Here is a 19399-nt window from a genome sequence, read left to right as displayed (position 1 = left end):
GTGAGGTAGTCGGTGGCGGAGGCAGTAGGCAAAGGCAGAGGAAGGCGCAGCGGTGATTATGTAATGACGTATGGCACCTGCATCTCTGGCGTCTTGGTGCTAGAGACACAGTCAGACAGGCTGGGGCGAGGGATGACTGTGCGAGGGATGACTGTGCAAGGCAGGTCAGTGGTGAACATTTAGGTTGCAACGCGCCCAGACGCGAAAGCATGTGAATAGCCGGCGTTTGCTAGGGGGGCCCTGCCGACGTCACTCTCGGCGAGGCTGTTCTCCAGGGCTGCTCACCACCACGACTACCGTGTCTATTCCCAGCACATAGAATGCGCACATGAGGACGTGACATGCTTCCCAATGGGTGCATCCGATTCAAAACTCTCCTTCAAGCAAGGCGTCTTTCGCCTGTCTGAGCCCAAGCAGATCCCCGCCGACGACGCTTATTGGACTGGCGTATGCTCTGCTCGTTGCTCTCTATGCTGTTGCTGTGCTGACCGTGGCGCCAGTTCTGGGAGCTGCCCGAGTCGACTGAGGATGTCTTCTCGCTCTTCTCGCCCGCAGACATTCGCCGCACCCGCGACAACAACCTCGCTAATCTCGAGACGCTCATCCTCGCCGTTACCTCACGCCTCATAGTCCTGCGCAACCACCCCTCTTTCCCCGACCCTGAGCTAGCGCCCGAGCGCGATGCCCTCAACTGCATAAGGGTCCTGACGCGACTGCTGCCCTTTCTGTATGAGGCCGACCATCTCGAGACTTGGGAGGACCACTTTTTCTGGGCTGCGCGGCGGAAGCGCAGTCGGCGGGGCCAGCTGGTGCGAAGCGAGGTCATCTTCGATGAGGCCGACCCAGAGCAGACGCCCACAGAGAAGGAGCCCGAGTTCGAGAAAGCCAAGCCGCTGGCCGAGGAGATTATCGACACGCTGATTGACCTTCTCTTCTTCTCCGAATTCACTCTTCCCAAGGTCACAGCAGGCAAGAACAAGGTCACGTATGCGATATGGCAGAGTGGCGTAGGTTGCAACACGCCTGTCGCCTCCACCAAGGAGTTTGAGAGCAACCGGACCGAGATCCTGCGCCTGCTGCTTACTTTGGCAAGCAAGTCCATGTACATGTCTGCGGGTGTGCTTCCAGTCAAGGGCGTCAAGGCCATTACATATATTGCGACGTGTCCGGACAAACAGGTTGTCCTGTCCGTTCTCTGCTCCCTCCTGAATACTGTGAGTGCATTGCACGCTATCTTTTGCACTGCTGACCCCCGCAGACTCTCAAATACAACCCCGCCACATGGCGCGTGCCATATGACCACGTCGTCTTCAAGGACCAGAGACAGGTCCTGGTCACCTATTGCCTACAATTACTCTTGGTACTGATCCTGTACCCCATACCTGAGTCTGGCAACGGTCCGGCACCCAAGAATTTCTTCCGCCATTTCCTTGGCCGTCTGCACCGTCCTCAAGACTTCCAATTCCTGGTCGACGGTATGACAAGGATACTGAATCAGCCAGTATGTGACATGTTTAGAATACCACTTTCCTTTTGCTGACATAGTATAGCTCCAAGCCAACACCTCCTACCTTCCCGGCAGCCACAAGTCACTCACATGGGCACCCGAGATGATCATGCTCTTTTGGGAGGCTCTGCAGTGCAACAAGCGTTTCCGTTCCTTCATCATTGATACTGACAGAGCCCATGATTTCGTCGTGCTGGTGCTTTACTACGCCATCGACCAGCGCAACGACCCATCAAAGCAGGGTCTTGTGCGTATGTGCATCTTCGTACTCCAGACATTGAGCGTTGAGCCGCAATTTGGCAAGAGCCTCAATAAGACATTTGAGGGACAGGAGTCGCTTCCGGCTAGCATACGGATACCCAATTTCCACGGTACCTACGCCGACTACGTCATCACGGTGAGTACGACAATGAAAGACTATACATCTGCTAATTGTGTCAGTCCATTTATACCCTACTCACAACTGGCAAAGGCAGATTAGACGCCATTTATCCTGCGTTACTCGCAATCCTCAACAACATTGCGGCCCATGTCCAGAACATCGGGCGCGCCTCGAGCTCTAAACTGCTCCAACTGTTTGCTTCCATGTCATCTCCTAGTTTCCTTTTTGCCAACGAGAACAATCACACTCTTCTGCATTCACTACTAGAGGTTCTCAACGCCATGATTGAACATCAATACCAACACAATCCCAACCTGGTGTACGCTATCGTACGATCACGGAAGAGGTTCCAGGCGCTAAGAGATTTCACCTTGGAAAGCGGACAAGAAGAGATCGAGCGGCAGAGTCAGCAACGTAAGGAGGGCGGCGAAGATCTCACTCGCACCAGCTCTATCGATAGCCTCCGAAGTCCTACAGTAGCCCGGACACCTACCTTGGGGAACGTACCAGAAGAGGACAGTGCTTTCGCTATTGGCGATGACGATGACGACTCGGACGCGGAAGATGCACGTCCCTCAGAACCATCAAGGTCTCCCGTACCGTCGCAGTCGGGCGCTTCCAGAAGCGCGTCGATAGCATCATCTGTGGAAGACTCTGTACCGTCCCAGGTAAGAGGTATGTCAGAGAAAGCAAGAGGCAAGATGCCAGTAGGCCAGCCTGCTTTCTCCCGGCAGAACAGCATGACCAGTCTACATAGCGCTGCCGGTCCGGCCTTGGCTACCAATGAGTTCTTCACACCATCTGTCCCATGGGTAAGTGAACTCAACCTCAACAACAGACTTGTCTAATCTTGTTCGCAGCTGGAAGGATGGCTTTCAGAGCTACCGCTACATACCATTCTTATGCTGATCTCGGAGCTCGGTCCCAAGATGCCTAACTCAGGCAGCTCCAACGACACGGCAGAAGCATTGAAAACTATTCGCGAGATTGAGATACGCGGAATTGAACCTTCGCCTATCAGGGTGCATCTCTTTGAATGGTCAGCCTTATCTTTGGGCTGGTACGAGTCGCTACTCTGGGGATTTGTTTTCGCGGCCGAGATGCTTGTAGCCAAGGGTACTGCCGGAGTTTGGAACAACACTAGCATAAGATTGTGTAAGTAATGCCCTTGCATGAAGTGCATGTGAAACACGGACTAACTTTGCACACCTACATTCAGTCAGGGTTCAAGAAGTTGGGGCCACGGCTCCTTCACTACTACAGCCAAGAGGGGCTGTAGATGCGGTAGGGAGCAATCTTGTGCAGCGAATTGGCTCCCTCAACTTGCGCGGTGTCACAAATCAAGCTGCGCAACGCTCCCCAGCGAGCAGCGGTAATGCCGGCGCCAACACTGTTAGGGACGTGTAGCGACATGTCACGACCATGCTCTTCCAGCCACATGGCAAAAATTGGCCACAGCTTCTATCATCATGTTAAAGAGAGCTAGTTGCACCGTGAATGCTGATTGGTGTGCCTGAAATGCAGGTTAGGCTTTTTACCCCAATCGAAGCCTGACATTTGCCGATCATGTTTAGCCCGGCTGCACAGCCACAACACTCGCCACACGTCGGTAGACTAGGGATAGATAACCAACAACAACGGATGAATATCTATGAGGCGCTTCTAGATCTTTCCTATGGTTTGGCAGTTAAGCAAAACGCGCAAGCTCTAAGCCGTCTCTGACGCGCCTCGGGACGATCTTATCTTGATATGCCATCGCGACAAGTGATAGTGTTATGCGGAGGTACCTGATGATTATGTAGTGCTTCCACTAGCTAATGGTATACATTCTACTTCTCCGCACTGATATACCCTTTGATCAATCTTTGGTACCGAGTCTTTAGCGAAAATTATCACGGCCTGTTTGTGGGAACAGGGTGTTTAACAACCAGATTAGGATATACATGACGCTCCATAAAGGTACGTGCACTATACTCTTAGCAAGATACTATGCGAATAATATCGGCAACAGTTTGGAAAGAAAATAACCTCGGCATTAAGCTTTAAACGTATATCATGGCGGCACCCCACGACGATGAAGCCATCACTACGTATAGCATGCACGTGCGTATCTCCTTTTGACGTATCGACAGACTGGTTGGCCTAATCGCGACATAGGTATCTGCCAAGTACCTTGAGCTTACGAAGAAAAAACTTGAGTTGACGCGTTTACCGCGTGAACTTGAGTTACCGAATGAGAAGAGATGGGGGCAAGGTACACCGAAGAGTGTGCTTGAACCACTTTTAGACTTCTGGTATGTTAGCTACTACTTTGCCGGACTTGTACTTGCGTACAGGAAAAAAAATCGAGAGTGGGATCCGCAAAGACGTGTATTGCTGTCCTGCGATGGAAAGATCATGACTCCTATGAGAATCAGGACTTACTACTACACGATCTTACAACCATTGTGGTGGATCCACCTCACTTAGAGAACAACTAGCTGTGTTGTCTCTCGCATTGCACATGAATTCCACGCCAAACATTCCTAGAAACTGACAACCTCACAGGCTAGAAGGCTATGACTGGCGCGCCGCCGAGTCCCGCTTCAATTCCACCTTGCCCCAATACCGCACGACCATCACTGTGCCCTCTGTGGCCTCTCCTACCACTACCAAATCGCTACGCATACACTTTGTACACAAGCGATCCAAGCACCCCAACGCCATCCCTTTACTTCTCTGCCATACATGGCCTTCTTCGTTCATAGAGGTTCAACGCGTCATTAACGGATTGACAGATCCGCACGGTCTATCAGGGTACGGCGATAGCACACAACAGGCTTTTCATGTCGTCGCGCCGAGCATACCGGGGTTCGGATTTAGCGATGCCAGTATGGAAGAAGAATTTGGGTTGCACAGAACGGCGGAAGTATTTCAGAAGTTGATGGGAAGGCTGGGGTATGCGCAATTTGTTGCGCATGGAACGGGATGGTAGGTAGCATGCTAATAGTCTGAGATGTGGTAGCTAACGAACCTTATTAGGGGCTTTGGCATCTGTCGTGCATTGGCGCTGAGACATTCAAAAAGTTGTTTGGCAGTGCACACAGCTAATCCGTCGTTTGACAAGCCAAAGTTGAAGAGTGGAGCCATGCGGTATTTCAAGTACCGTGTTGCTAAGTTGACAAAGGCAAAAGTGCCGTTGCTGAGCTTTGGTTACATGCCTAGTGAAGTGCAGGCTCCATCACAGAGTATGGCCGGAAAACACCTCGCCATACAGGACGGGATGTATGACGGTGAGCCACTAGGGCCTATACTGCATCGGCTCTACTCCCTCCGGCCGCAGACACTGGCTTTCTCTTTGTGCGATTCACCAGTTGGGTTGCTAGCCGCTCTGCTGGATGTCATTCATACGAGGGATCTGCCACAGCGTCCGCTCTCGTCGTCCCGATCGAGGAGTCCGTTCCTCTCGCCTGTTGAGCTGGAGATGCAGGGTGGCGACGAAGAGCAAGAAGAACAGGACGAGTTACGTTCAACATCTACGGAGCGACCAGGGGATACGACGAGCCCGGGAAGAGCTGAAGGCGATGGGAGAAGTTATACCTGGAGTCCGACGGAGGTACTGAACTTTACAATGTTGCAGTGGTTGCCTGGGCCTGAAGCGGTACGTTACCTTTCATTTGTTTGACGCGTGGGTGTTGAGAAGGCTGGGAGATACCCGTGCCTGACGCATGTTTGCCGCTAGAGATCTGTTAGAAGCTACAGCGGCTTATTTTTGAGCTTTTCTCCATGGTTTTTCCTGCTGACATCCTCCCGCAACTAGGCTCTCCGCTGGCTCCGCCGCGCACACATGGACATGCAATCCCCCTCATACCAAACCTTCACAGATACTCCCCTGGGCATCTCCACTTTCCTCCCTGCCAACAGCAGTAACGCGACACCGCTCATGTGGGGTGCAAGCTCTTGGGACATATTCTGGGTGAAGCGTCATGCCGGTCGCCCTGCAACGTTACCAGGCTTCGAAGCCCCGGATGCGCTAGTGCTAGATCTGAGGGAGTGTTTCGCAACGATGATGGAGAGAGGGAAGGTGAAGTTGGAGATGCCTGTTAGGGAAAGTTAGGTTGTAATGAGTGTTGATTGAAGATATAGGTATATCAGGTTTGTTGTATGCATTTAGAGCTGGAGGCTGGATGGCGTGCATGGTGTTTCGGCCCATGGCCATGGGTTGCTGGGAGGATGCTTGTTGGTTGCAGGGGCTGTGCTGATGCAATAGGGTCTGGCATCCTTATGGCGATGTGATATACATGTATATGCAGCTCCCTACGATTGTTATTTTGGGCGATATAATCCAGTTGACTATATCAAACCACGCATGTTTTAGCGTTAGTTGTGGTGGTCGGTCTTTTGCAACGATGCAGTCGGGATGGTTTGGTGGAAGAGATTGTAAAGGAGGATGCAGCATATGCCCATGGGGTACTGGGTGCGGGCGTAAGGCTGTGCTGGTAGTATCAGGTACCAAAGGTACTACGTGTAAAGCCGCAACGACGGACGGCTAGACCAGGCAGGGTGTAGCGCGGATAGGGGATGGTAGCTTGTTCCCTGATGCATATAACGGCAGCCGATCATGGTAGCAACCCAAGTCGGACCTTCTCAGGTCGTGTGTCAGGCACACGGTGGCGGACGCAATACCCGCAAACGACATGGCTGAGTCGGGTGCAGTGGCAGGCGGCGGGGCGCTCCAGCCACTTGGGACAGGCGGTGACGTCCTGATGCGAAAACACCGCACTCGTTAAAAATCGTGTCGCGTGAAGGCCCGAAGCTCCCACGACGTCGCCCCAGCTGCACGCACGTTAAATTGCCCTAGTCAAGTTTGCTTCCACTGCGCACAGTACGTCGCTCTTCTGACATCCTTAACACGCCCACATCTGTCCATCTACAGCTTGCGAATATCTTTGAGAAGTTGGCCGGCTCATCCACAGGCAGATTCTATCAGCGCCCAACGCCATTGCATTGAACTTTTCTGCTCTACGCTCCCCACCAGCCTTCCGTCGTCACGCTGGCAGACCTACTCTTCTCCCGCTACACCACTGCCTAGGCTACGGTAGCCCGCAGACCACCTGTTGCCGCCCACTTCGGCTCTTCTATGCGTCGAGAGGACCTGGTACGATTTCTGTCCAAGCCTGCGAAGTGAGTCGTTGTCTCCGCGTGAAGCAGTGTGCAAAACATCCAAACGGCCAGCGCTGACCTCCACAGGCCCCGATAACACCCACCACGCCCCCCAACCCACCACCAATTACCATATCCTCTTAAGCAGATCTCCTCGTCTGCTGGACCCGATACTTGCCCAGGGTATCGGAATCTGGTATCGCGAGGACCCCCACGACTGCCACCATTTCCCGGCGCAAGGCCTCGTTTATTCCCCTCAACGCCCGACCTCCCTAACATCGACTACGGTCGGTTACCCTATTCTCCATAAACTGCTGCTGGCACACGCCAGCCTCGCCTACTTTTTGCGACCCGTGGGCCACTTCTTCTCAGGCGAGCACCGCATTGCTTGTCTGAGCGAGGTTGAGCTGCACATAGCTTCATAGCTAGCCACCTCTCATAGCCTCTGTACAAACTCGGCCAACAAATACACTTACCCTATCCGTTCTGTGCGCGCGACAGCCACACAATCGAGAGATGGTCGCTACTGAGATTCCTCAGCACTACACTGCGTCGCCCTCGTCGCATATTGGCACCCCTCACTTGACCATCAACAAGGAGGCTACTATCGATCTCGACTCTACCAACTCTTTCGAGGGTCCCGAGAAGCTTCTGGAAGTATGGTTCAGCGCTTCCGCTTCTGACCTGCCTGGACAGGCCGGTCCAGCTGGACTGAAAAAGGTGTCGGCGGATACCTGGAAGGACATGCTCGATCTGGTCAACTGCAAGGTTCTCTCCGTCATCGAGTCTGAGCATGTCGATGCATACCTCTTGTCCGAGTCGAGCATGTTTGTGTTCCCCCACAAAGTGGTGCTCAAGACCTGCGGAACTACTACTCTGCTTTGGGGCCTTACTCGCATGCTAGAGATTGCTGCAGACGCTGGCTTCCCGTACGTTGCCCCCAAGGCATCCGGCATTGCGCCAGCCGCCACACCATACCGCGTGTTTTACAGCAGGAAGAACTACCTCTACCCTGACCAGCAGCGTGGACCCCACCGCAGCTGGCGCGATGAGGTTCGTTACCTTGACGACCGTTTCCAGGGTGGCAGTGCCTACATGATTGGCAAGATGAACGGTGAACATTGGTACCTCTACATTACCGGTCCAGACACCAGCCTCACCCCTCCTCCCAGTCCTGGTGAGGAGAAGCTTGTGCCTGACACCGAGACCAAGTTTGTGAGCCACCCCCAGCGCTTGTTGCGTGAGCAGGCCACCGACGAAGAAGAGGACGAGACTCTGGAAATCCTGATGACCGACCTCGACGAGAAGAACGCTCGTCAGTTCTATCTAGAGGACGCAAGTGCGGTTGCGGAAGGTCGCTACATTCAGAGGGCTCGTGAAGCTCGCAAGAATGCCATCCAGTCTCTCGGCACTATTGCGGAAGAGAATGGTCAGAGCGAGAGTCTCGGTGGCTCTACTATTCTCAACTCCACTGCCAACACGCACACCTCTGATGACAGCTTCGACGTGTTCGAGCAGACGTCTTCTGACCACTCCGGTTTCAACTCTGACGAGGAGCTCACGTTCCCTGAAGAGCTGACCACCGAGGGCCATACGCTTGGCACTGTCGTCTCTGAGCATTGTGGATTGGCTGATGTCTACCCTACCTCCAAGTACCCTGACGCTCGCATCGACGCTTATCTTTTCACGCCATGCGGCTTCTCTGCCAACGGTGTTATTCCCGCTCCGGGCGGTGCTCCCAACGGCTCTAAGAAGGGTTCCGATGCCACGCATTACTTCACTGTGCACGTCACGCCCGAGCCTCAGTGCTCCTATGCCTCCTTCGAGACCAATGTGCCTGCCCGCCAGACCGGCCGAGAGACTGCTGACGTGGTCGAGCATGTAGTCGGTATCTTCAAGCCTGGCAGGTTCAGTGTCACTCTATTCGAGGCCAAGCCTACTGCTGATGAGATGCCTGGCAAGAATGTTGAGAAGGCCAAGAGAATGGAGACAATCGCAGGATACCGTCGCGTTGACCGCATCGTGCACGACCTAGATGGCTACGATTTGGTCTTCCGTTACTACGAGCGTGACGATTGGAAGGGTGGAAAGCCTCGTCTTGGTGAGATCTTCTAGGTGGGTCTGCAATGATTTTCATCGCAGGGCAGCAGGACATGTATAGGTTTTGCGATTGTATTTGTTGCGTCTTTTGTCCAGCGTTGCGGCACAGTCACTACAATGTCTAGCCAGCGTTTAGTAGGATGTTTGGTCAAGTTCCTGATGAAACTTCGCTCTCGAATTACATATTCCATCTCTCAACTTCACAATACTTGCAATCTGAAGCGCTTGTTCTTCTCCACTTACAAAAGACTACCAGCTAATTCCTAAACCTCACGTTGTCCACTGCACAGCATTTGCCCCGCCGTCGCCCCTTGCTGCAGCCCTAGCACTTGGGCTTGTTTGTTCCATTTACATCCCCACTCGTTGCAAACACAGGAGAAGCACAGTGCTGGCCACTCGCTGTCTGTCCTCTAGACACTGATGCCTAACTCTTATTGCTCTCAACATACTACTATTTACCTTCACCTATACTTTGTCATTATCCCGCTGTAAAGGCGGGGTAGGTAAGTAAATTACTGCATTAGGGGTGAGAGACAGATGCCCGACTATCTAACCGCCTGTAGGAGTAGTAGCATGTACTATATAAGTTTGTCTCTTGTAGGTTGAAGGTTTAGATTCCTACACTCTACCTGAACAGTCTATCTACAACCTCGTCCCCTGAACAAACCACTACTATCTCTGGTTTTCACGTATCTACTATCATTCACTATCGTCGATATGTCATCTTCACGTGCAAAACGCCCCGCGAGAGCATTTTCCGACATGAGAAATACACCGTTCGATTGTGACAACGACGAATATGATGGGGTTCCAACAGACAACGAAGATAGCGAACAGATTTCGTCAGTTCGATCTCCAAAGCGCAGAAAGAGAACTACACCAAGCACGTCTGTCTGTGGAAGCCGGGTACGTGACAAAGTATCTTTCGCTCTATATCAGTACTAACTGTATATAACTAGGGCGACTTAAAGAGTAACCATGACCTGCTTAGAAGTTTGAGCGTGCAAGAAGTGAAGGATATTCTTCAAGCCAAAGAACAAGAAGAAGCCATGAAGGTCAGGAAGAAGGACGAGGCCAAGGCAAAGAGAGAGGTTGATATTGAGAGCGCGAGAAGCAAGAAGTCTGAGCTCAAGGTACGCATCTCTTTTCTACTCACAGATCATCTTTCTAACCAACAACAGATCAACTTTAGCTATGATTTCGACATCCACAGCGGCACTAGTGTTACAGGCACAAGCACAAGATGGTTCATTCGCCTTGAATCAACGAAGTTAGAGCACGAAAAGATCTACATCTCTAAGAAAGAGGTGCCCCAAGATATACTTCTCTATCTCAAATGGATCAACTTGACTGAGAAAGAAAAAGCCAAGCATAGCAACTCTTTCAGGAACTATCGCAAAGCCTAATGTCTTCCTCACCTTCTTGATTTCGGTAAGGTCACACGAACTTGTTCCTCCAACTTTCCCTCTCCAACATCGCTGACCATACAACGCAGACATGCTTAATTTGTCATCAATCATTTTACAACTAGCGATTTGATAGTGCGGCAGCACGGTTTTCTGTTTGGAAATTCCATCTCACTCCATCTCAGGTTTTCCTTCTTAGGTGCGTCTTGCCCAGCGAGAAAGGAACAACCAGAGTAAGCACGGAATCTATCATCTGTGCTTAACAGAAGATCTCTTATAACTAGTTAGTCTTCTTCTATACATAACAAACTAAAAGTACCTTTACCTTTGCTGCCTTTATAACGTGACTTCTCTAGCTTCTATAAGATACAGATGTATATTCCTCTCTCTTTACAAAGTAAGGATGCTACTAACAAATAGACCCTAGCTATAGTGTCTTGACAGAGACTACATTTCGTTCCTTGCTGTGTGAAATCCCTGTCGACGACGGTAAGCAATGCTGTAGGTAACAGTACAACAAGGCACCTCGTAATCTTTACAAACGAAAACGACAACTAACCACGGTGAATGAGGCTCGACACCGGGTGTGGATGCTATGCAGCAGAAAATGGGAACGTATTTTCGCAACTGCATGATAAGGTGCAGGGTCTGACACTGTGAGTAGCCACACATCAAGGCGAATGGGCATAATAGGGTTGTGCAATTGAGCAAAATATGGTCAATTGTACCAAGTCAGGGTGCATGCGCGGTACCCTCGATCAGCGATGTTGGCAGTCATTATGCCACAAGGAGGTTGGATGAAGATTATCGCTCAAGACACTTACTCGTACCAACTATTACAACAGAATAATCATGCCATACGAGATTGGATCGGTTTCATATACATCTATCATACACTTCCCTTTCCAGCACCACCGTTCATTCGCTCAAGTGCCTCTCTAACCTTTGTTACAGCTTCCCTCGCTGCCCTCTTCTCAGCAACGCTTTCTTCCTCAACATACCCCTTTCCTCCATTCCTGATAACGAATCTGATCCTTTCCTCTGTACCTTTCAACGTACGTCTCCCTTCTTCTCTCAGGGTATCCTCCCACGATTCTCTAGCACCTTCCCATAGCTTCTGCATACGGCGAAGAGAGAATGTGAGACCAAGTGCTGCGACAGCCGAAGCCTCGAAAACGGAGAAGGAAGATACTGAGGCGTAGAGGAGTGCTGATGCGGCAGAAGAGAGGGACGTCGTGCTGAAGGTCTGTAAGATGAGTCGTTGAGCGAGGGCCTGCAGAGGCGGGACAGTGTCGTTGATGAGGTCTGTGCGAGCAGCAGGAATGTGATCAGACCATGGCATCGGCTTCCGGACGTTGGTGGAAAGGTCCGTTCGTGGATTCTCTGCTGTCGGTGCTGTTTCCTGCGTTGTCACCTCAGGAATGTTAGCGACAGCGAGGTGTTGGACGTCATCTGGAAATCCGGCTTGGTTCATGCGACCGGCGAGGTAGATGCTGTTCTTCTCCGCTGAGACGAGCCATCGCCGCTCGAGGATCTCAGAGCTTATCATTGTGACATCGTCGACACGCCAGAGGAGCTTCCACCAAGCCAACTTGTGCCAGTTCTTCGCCGTGAAAGCTTCATCGAGCTGATCGCGGAGCTCTGCATGAGACTTTTCGGCCCAGGTTTCGAGATGGCCAACGATAGACGTTGTGACATCTTGTTCTCTTGGTACGGAGGCCATTTGCTGCAATCTTGCAGCGTCTTGTTTCGTGATGCTCGCTTCCACATCATCCGCTATAGAACTGATAAGTGTCTTCATCGGTGGCTTCATGGTGTCTGTAGCCTGGAGATCTCGAACCAGCCACTCCGACAGCGTGGGCAAACCGCTTTTGAACCACCCCCGCTCATATATGATGGAGTTCTGAATCGATTCACGGAAGCTGTCGAGCGCCTTTGTGCCGACTTGAATATTGATAGGGGCGCTTGCGGTCTGAGTGTCTTGTTTCGCCTCTTCCGATGGCGCGGGAAGGTCAACAGCCATCTTCACAACCTCTTGCGCCTCTTCCAATCCATCCGCCGAGAATCTTCCAAACGCAATCGCACTGTCTAATCCTTCTCCCAGTACCAAGGTCTTATGTACCGGGTATGGGACCGGTAGTCCTCGTGCAGAAGTGGCCTGGAGTTTGGGAACCAACAACGATTCAGTAGAGCTCTCCGTTGTCATATGAGGTACGGACTTGGCGACATTGACGTTAATGGTAGAGACGAGGACCTCTAGGTTGTGCGACTGGAGTGTTCGTGAGGGTATCGAGAGGACTTTGTAGAGGGGTGAAGGTGCGTGTGCATCGGGGTCATCGCCATATCTGTACAACAAGCATGTTAGAGACTGTGGTATCTGCTGCGGTAGTAGGAGTGCACATACTTTAGTAGTACCGCCCTCTGGTTGCCATCGCTTGTCTTCACGAGCTCCTTCTCCCACTGCTCTTCAGCACTCAGCGGATCTGCGAGCAGTAGCCGTGCAAGCTGTTGCGCACTTAATTGACTGTTCAGACCGAGAACTACATGTCGTCAGTTGCTAGCTCCTCGAATTGTACTGCGTGAATACCGTACCAGCAACTCTTGTGACGGCATCCTGCGCGGCGAGACCCCGCAGTGCCAATTGCAGCCTGCTGATATTGACATATGTTTCGGCGGCTCCACTGAGCGCGGACAGCGCATCATACAGCTCCTTGTTCCGGGGTGGGATGTGCGGGCGCAGATTGATCGCGGTCGGCGAGACATGTGTCGATGCGGAGCGCACGCGGAGGATCGTCGAGCGTGAAGTGAGGACATTGCGACAGCGACGCGCAAGCGGGAGCCGATCAATCGTCCCTGCCTTGCGAAAGATCGTCAGTCGCGGCACTGAGGCCACCCATGGAGGCATCGGGCTTGAAGTTGAGCATTGCTGTTGAAATGTCCATGTTGACGTATGTCGGCAAAGCTAGCTTCGGCCCGGGCCCGTGCGCAGTCTGCTCACACCACGCTTGCACAACCAAGTCGATGCGCTTTGTTTTGATAGGGATGTGATTTTATTTGATTCAATGAGAAGTCGACCCCTTTGAGGTTGAGCAGTCGACCGACAAATTACTACCGTACTTCGTAAGGTGATACCTCTAGGTTACGCTGGTCCACATACGCCTACGTGGTATACTGATGACATTTGGTGGCCCGCCAATACAGAAATCAAGAACCTAAACATCCTGCTGTGTCATAGCTCGTCTATCAGCCTCACTCTCAGATCGCGAGCGCTTGAATCGCGCCTAGCTTCTCCGGTTGCGTCCCGATCCAGATGACCTACACCAGTTAGCAGCTATACAACATGTCGAGTTGGAGAACACTTACATGCTAATACGCCTTGCGACGGTGGCGAGCCCTTGGTCGTTATCGGCCTCCTTGGTGGCCTTTTCGAGAGCCTGCTCTCGGCTAACCTCTTGAGACTTTCGTACCTCTTCGTGGCTCGGCGGGAGCCTCTCGTTCTGTAGATCAACCTTGCGGGCGTCCTCGAAGCTGTGAATGGCCTGCTTGATACCTTCCGCACCAAGCATGAGGGTACCCGCGGGGAGTCGACCACCCGATGCTGTCTTCAGCTCAGTAACGCGCTCAGACTCCTCACGCAGCACTTGGAACACGCGGGAAAGTCGACCAATGGCCAGAATCTTGTTTTTGATCGCACGTCGCTTGAATTCGGTGGATTCGGGATCGAGGCTGGAAAGAGGAGGCGATGATGGTCCTGACGCCAGAGAGCTGGGTGTCTCTTCCTCGAGTTCCTCCTTGGAGCAGGTGTTCAAGATGGCGATGAGCATGTCGGTAACTAGAGCTTGTTAGTCCAAGTCCAGCATATGGACAGGTGATTTTGCTTACTCTTCTCTCCAACGAAGGGCAATGACCATGTGAAGACGTCCATAAAGTTGGGCAGCCAGTAAGGGTGAGGTGTGCAGTTGAACTGTCGGATGTTCATGACGTTGTTCTCGTACTTGAGTACCGCGGCCTTGTTGTTGTACACATCGAGGTAGTTCGGCGCACTGAAGATTGTCATGACACTAGGGAAACCAGTTGTCCGTGTTTTCCTGTACATTCGGTATCCAGCATCTTGAGCCTCGTGCGCGCGAATAATTGACAAGAGATTGTTCTTCTCGAGGAAAGCGCAGGCAGCCGGGTACGAGAAGAAGTATGAGCATCCACGAACGTGGTTGTGGACGAAGAAATCGTTGGTCTTTTCCTGACCAAACTCCTCGAGAGGATCGGCCCAAAGAATGTCACACATGAGGCCGTGGGTGGGTGGCTCGCGGAAGCGGTCAATCTGACAACGTTAGCAATTGCGCTGTACGAGGAGCTGTTTTGCGTACGCTCTTCAAGTCATCCAGAGTGTGTAGCTCAGGGCTTAGTCCACCGTGTATGCACAAGAACTGCTTGTTCATGACAGCGGCCAGCGGTAATGCGCAGAAAGAGTCCATGCATGCTTCGTACACGGCCTCGGAGTACTTGTGCTTGCACTCGAGCTTGAAGGTGAAGTAGTCGGTCAAATGGCGGCACTCGTGGTTTCCGCGAAGTAGCCAGAGCGTGTTGGGGTACCAGATCTTGAGAGACCAGAGGTACAGAACGCACTGCGAGTGTCAGCCAATGCATAGCAGCCGCCGCTTCGTTATCCTACCTCTATACTGAAGTAGCCGCGATCGACGTAGTCGCCCAAGAAGAGGTAGCGCGTCTCCGCTGGGTCGCCACCGACTTCGAACAGCTTCATGAGATCGTAGTATTGTCCGTGAACGTCACCGCACACGGTAATGGGTGCATCCATCTCAAGCATGTTGGGCTCAGACTTGAGAATCTCTGTGCCCTTCTTTATGATCCATAGCGCCTGTTGCTCGGTCAAGCGACCTTCACGGTAGAAGTGCTGCTTCAGGAATTGGATGTTGGGCTTTGTGCGATCTTGGGGCGAGAAGAATTGCTCGTCGGTGGGTGGGTGGAAGGCGGGTGCTTGTACGTCTGGGGAACACGGCACGGTTAGCTGGCTGCATTCCTCTGGAACGTCGCAAGAGCGCAGGTCATGGCTAGAGAGTACGGCGGGAGGCACAGATTGAGCATACCTTTGCATACACGCTCCTGTGTGCTCACTTGGTTTCCATCTTCCATAGTATGCAGGGTGAAGTCGATCTCAGGGAGCGGCTTCTTCTCACGCACGGCGCGAATAGCATTGTCAATGTACTGGGACTGGTCGACGTCCTTTTGTTGGTTGTCCATGTTGGGCAATCTATGCAGTCTATGCAGCAAGCCGTAGGGTGTGAGCACAAGAAGACGGTGGAGGTGAAGGCAGCGAAGTAGTGGGGCGAGCGCAATGACCGCTTAAGCTTGAGTGGCGGCGGCGTGCGAAACGAAGGCCTCGGCGCGTCCTAATTTCTGGGGCCTGGCAGCACGAGATGGCAGTAGTCAAATGGCCGGAGTGAGAATTGTCGTCTGGCTCGTCGCGTGCTCGGGTGTGCGCTGGCGACAGGAGCTTAGGGCTGACAGTGGGAATCAGAGGGGAAGTCGCCGCCGGTCCCCTTGGCTGTTCCCTGTGTGCCTGCCACCCAATCAAAAGCCCGCCATCCCAAGGACGTCATAAACCGGTGAATAGCCTCGTGGTCGACCCTGGCTACACACGCTCGTAGCCACAACTCATGTGGCTTATCGAACCTGAGATGAGACAGTTGAGACTCGAGGTCGTGTTAATGATGAGCCCTTGCTTGATTGTCATGCGCGTCATCGCAAAAGACTGTCGGATATTCATAACAGTAAGAGCATACTCAAAGAAACAAGGATGTCACGAAAGTAAAGCATGGGAATAGTTTTGTGGAACGGATGAGCGATATATTCTGTTTTGTACAATAGGTACAGGGTATGTTGCACTCGTAGACACGAGGCTGATCACAGCGCTTCTCTCTAAACAAGACAACAGGGCATGCCGACTCGATCTAGAGCCGGTCATGAAAGAATGGATGTAACAGCAGTAAAGCAAAGAAGAAATCCACGAGCGAGACCAAAAGTGTATCTGCGCAACGTGAGAAGGTATATCAACAAAAGACCAAAGCCTATCCCAACCCATGTGACAACCCGATCCGAGGGTGTCCCAATCCGTGTCCCAAACTCCGAGTATTGCATTTCATAGCCAACGGCTGAGGGTATGTGAGACTGTCCAAGATATTCCAATAACCGTGCAAAGCATGACCCTTAGACGAAGAGAGACGAGCCGTGGCGGCGGTGGAGGTGGGCGCGAGGGAACTTGGGTGATCGCTTGAGGGAAGCGGACGCAACGACAGCTCCGGCAGAGCAAGACATGCCGTTGGCAAGAGCTTGAGGCACGGCACATCCGCGGTTGCAAAGGCCGAATTGGTTCTCGCCAATGCAGACAACAGCGCCATCATTGTCGCAAGGAGTGCAGTCACTGCCGCTGGCGGGGGCACTGGGAGTGCTGTTGTCGGGGACCTGAGGCGCTGCGCTGTAGGCTGGCTGCTCGGGAACGCTGCTCGGTTGGGTAGGTGCAGCTGCAGGGGCAGTGGGCTCAGCAGCAGGGGCAGAGGAAGCACCAGGAGCGAAGACACCACCACCGTTAGAGGGGAGAGCAGCGTATCCAGAAGTAGCAGCAGGGGCCTCGCTAGATGCAGGCGGTGCGGCGTAACCAGAGGTGGCAGCAGGGGCTTCACTGGCTGCGGGTTGCGAAGCTTCAGGTTGAGTAGGGGACCCCATTTGTCCGTTACCAGCGCCCATCTTGGTCATCTGGTCGCATCCAGAACCAGTGAGCGTGTCTCCGAGCGAGGCACCGTTGCCCTCGACGAGGTTCTGGCCAGGGTTGGGGTAGTTGAAGTCCTCACCCTCAGCAGTGCTGCAGGAGGTATCAGGCAAGTTGGCGACGAACATGTCCGGAAGGGCGGAAAGCGCAGACGCACTGCTCTTTGTGGAAGCACCACCGGATCCGCTGCCGACCTGGATCGGAGCACAGTTCATGTAGAATTCGCGGTTACCGATCTTGTTAAGCCAGGTCCAGGCGAAAGTGTACTGGCCGTCAGGAATGCTGTCAGGCATCTGCACAGGGAAAGTAGCGGCTCCGTGACCGTTGGGGTCAGCGGGCGTGAGATTGCCTGTGACGTTCGATGGGCAGCCACCGACGACACTCTGAATGACCTTCCATTGCGAGCTCTCCGAAGGCTTAGGATCAGTAGTGATGGAGAATTGGCAGGATCCACCACCGTGGACAGCAGAGCCGGTGAAAGAGATGGTCTTGGTCTCGCCAGCATTCCACTGGTTCATTTCAGTAACGTCGTAGACACCGGTGCGTTGTTTGCATGGGAAGTCGCCAGGTGCGAGAGGAGAGCTGTTGAGGGTAGCCTTTCCGTAAGGGACTGGGTAGTCCATAATCATGTGCGCAGTAGCGCTGGCAGCAAGTGCCAAGAGGAGGTTGGCTTGGGCAAACATGTTGATGGCTGAAGGAATGATGTGAGAAGTAGATATCCTCGTTTGAAAATCGCTAGACCTGCTGAGCGACGAAATGAATGTGATGGCTGTTGAGTTGTTCGAAGTTCGCGGACCAAGAAGTACTTGATATAGACGGGGATAGTGCTGTTGAGTCTAGCTCTTCGATAACGCACAGCAATTGTAAAGAATGTGATCTGCCACTGGCAAGACGTTCAAAAGCAAAAGAAACAGAGAAGAAGTTTGGTACTGCTGTGAATAGCTTGTGATGAGAAGGAAAAAGAGATGGAACCGCGTTAGGTTATATAAGGATGTTCATTTACAACCCACATGGCTAGCCCGTGGCGGTCGGGAGGGAGACGTACAGCGGTGCAAGGACTCAGGAGCCTATGTCCGGCGGATCGTCGTGAAGAAGCATAGGCTATTCGACGAAGCAAGGCATCTCTTGCAACGGTTGACGGGCTTCTTCGGCTGGCGTGCCCCTCCCGGTTTAGCGGCAGGGGAACGAGCGCAGGATTAGTGGTGTAACTTCAAAGTCCTGAGCTCTCGGCAGGCACGATACCGATTCCATTGGCCATGTGGTCATGACAAGAGCATTGTCCATGAAACAAAAAAGCGGAGAGCGACTCACATAGGAAAGCATTGGTGCGAGGCTATGGCCAGGGGCCCGACGTCAGGTTTGAAGTTTGTGCCGGAGGTCTGTGTGTTATGCAGGGGAATGCCGAATCCTGGCCTATCGATAACTCCATAGCTCAGAGAGCTAGCCATGGTGTGGAGTGGCGATCGCCTGCTAAAGCTGAAACGATCAGCATCCTTCGCGAAAGTTGCTGCGGAGCCTCCTATTGGCAGATATGCTCTTCTAGAGGCACACCAGGCGTACGCCCATGGCTTGTTCGACAACAAACCAAGTCGCACAATCACGACTATTCAGGTCACGCAGAGGTTACTTACCGCTGTGATTGCGACACGGGCGGCAGCTTCGATACTAGAGTCTGAAATGTAGCGGACCGACTACAATGACAAAAAGGTCTTTGATTGCAGGCCTTGCAGACGACAGGCCGCGTCGATGTCATCGAACTTCATGCGTCGCAAACTGGGTATCCCTCCTCATGCGCAAGGTCTTTTTGGGCCTCCTCCTTTTTAGCCGTCAGTTCTGTTACTCTCGATAATATTAGACCCTGGATATTGTCCGCCTTCGTTCTGTACATGGTTCATGGCGGCGAACGCTGCTAATCTTAGAGATCGACACAATGCAACCGTCGTGGCCTCGTGTTCAGGCAGGCAGCTGCGCCACATCGTGAATGAGTTGAGCTCGGAGTCTGAGTCGGTGTAGGCGAAGATTCCAAGTGTGGCGGATCCAGCTACAGGAGACTGTGGCTGTGGGGTCTAGCTACGTGC

The 19399-nt window shown here is 52.7% G+C and overlaps 5 protein-coding genes across 5 annotated transcripts; 3 read left to right on the top strand and 2 right to left on the bottom strand.

Moving 5' to 3' along the window:
- Positions 1 to 351: 351 nt before the first annotated feature.
- GT037_002245 (uncharacterized protein) lies at positions 352 to 5985 on the top strand (the record flags this gene model as incomplete). The annotated part of the gene is made up of 11 exons (XM_038927292.1): positions 352 to 447; positions 501 to 1214; positions 1259 to 1501; positions 1551 to 1904; positions 1949 to 2701; positions 2750 to 3044; positions 3109 to 3281; positions 4047 to 4183; positions 4437 to 4859; positions 4911 to 5529; positions 5689 to 5985. 11 exons carry the CDS (start codon positions 352 to 354, stop codon positions 5983 to 5985), a joined length of 4104 nt encoding a protein of 1367 aa, XP_038790584.1.
- Positions 5986 to 7547: 1562 nt separating this feature from the next.
- GT037_002244 (s-adenosylmethionine decarboxylase) lies at positions 7548 to 9146 on the top strand (the record flags this gene model as incomplete). Its single annotated transcript, XM_038927291.1, has 1 exon — positions 7548 to 9146. One exon carries the CDS (start codon positions 7548 to 7550, stop codon positions 9144 to 9146), a length of 1599 nt encoding a protein of 532 aa, XP_038790583.1.
- A 702-nt stretch (positions 9147 to 9848) lies between these two features.
- Positions 9849 to 10537, top strand: GT037_002243 (uncharacterized protein; the record flags this gene model as incomplete). Its single annotated transcript, XM_038927290.1, has 3 exons — positions 9849 to 10037; positions 10091 to 10264; positions 10313 to 10537. The coding sequence occupies 3 exons, from the start codon at positions 9849 to 9851 to the stop codon at positions 10535 to 10537; spliced, it is 588 nt and encodes a 195-aa protein (XP_038790582.1).
- Positions 10538 to 11426: 889 nt separating this feature from the next.
- GT037_002242 (serine threonine protein phosphatase 2b catalytic subunit protein) lies at positions 11427 to 15796 on the bottom strand (the record flags this gene model as incomplete). Its single annotated transcript, XM_038927289.1, has 9 exons — positions 11427 to 12882; positions 12942 to 13077; positions 13130 to 13499; positions 13695 to 13758; positions 13901 to 14369; positions 14420 to 14858; positions 14905 to 15162; positions 15210 to 15541; positions 15643 to 15796. 9 exons carry the CDS (start codon positions 15794 to 15796, stop codon positions 11427 to 11429), a joined length of 3678 nt encoding a protein of 1225 aa, XP_038790581.1.
- A 966-nt stretch (positions 15797 to 16762) lies between these two features.
- On the bottom strand, positions 16763 to 18004 carry GT037_002241 (uncharacterized protein; the record flags this gene model as incomplete). The annotated part of the gene is made up of 1 exon (XM_038927288.1): positions 16763 to 18004. One exon carries the CDS (start codon positions 18002 to 18004, stop codon positions 16763 to 16765), a length of 1242 nt encoding a protein of 413 aa, XP_038790580.1.
- Positions 18005 to 19399: the final 1395 nt, after the last annotated feature.

This window comes from Alternaria burnsii, assembly GCF_013036055.1.
Source record: "Alternaria burnsii strain CBS107.38 chromosome Unknown 750, whole genome shotgun sequence".
Taxonomy (NCBI): Eukaryota; Fungi; Ascomycota; class Dothideomycetes; order Pleosporales; family Pleosporaceae; genus Alternaria; species Alternaria burnsii.
The sequence above is the reverse complement of the archived record's forward strand: the minus strand, read 5'-3'. Positions and strand labels throughout refer to the sequence as shown.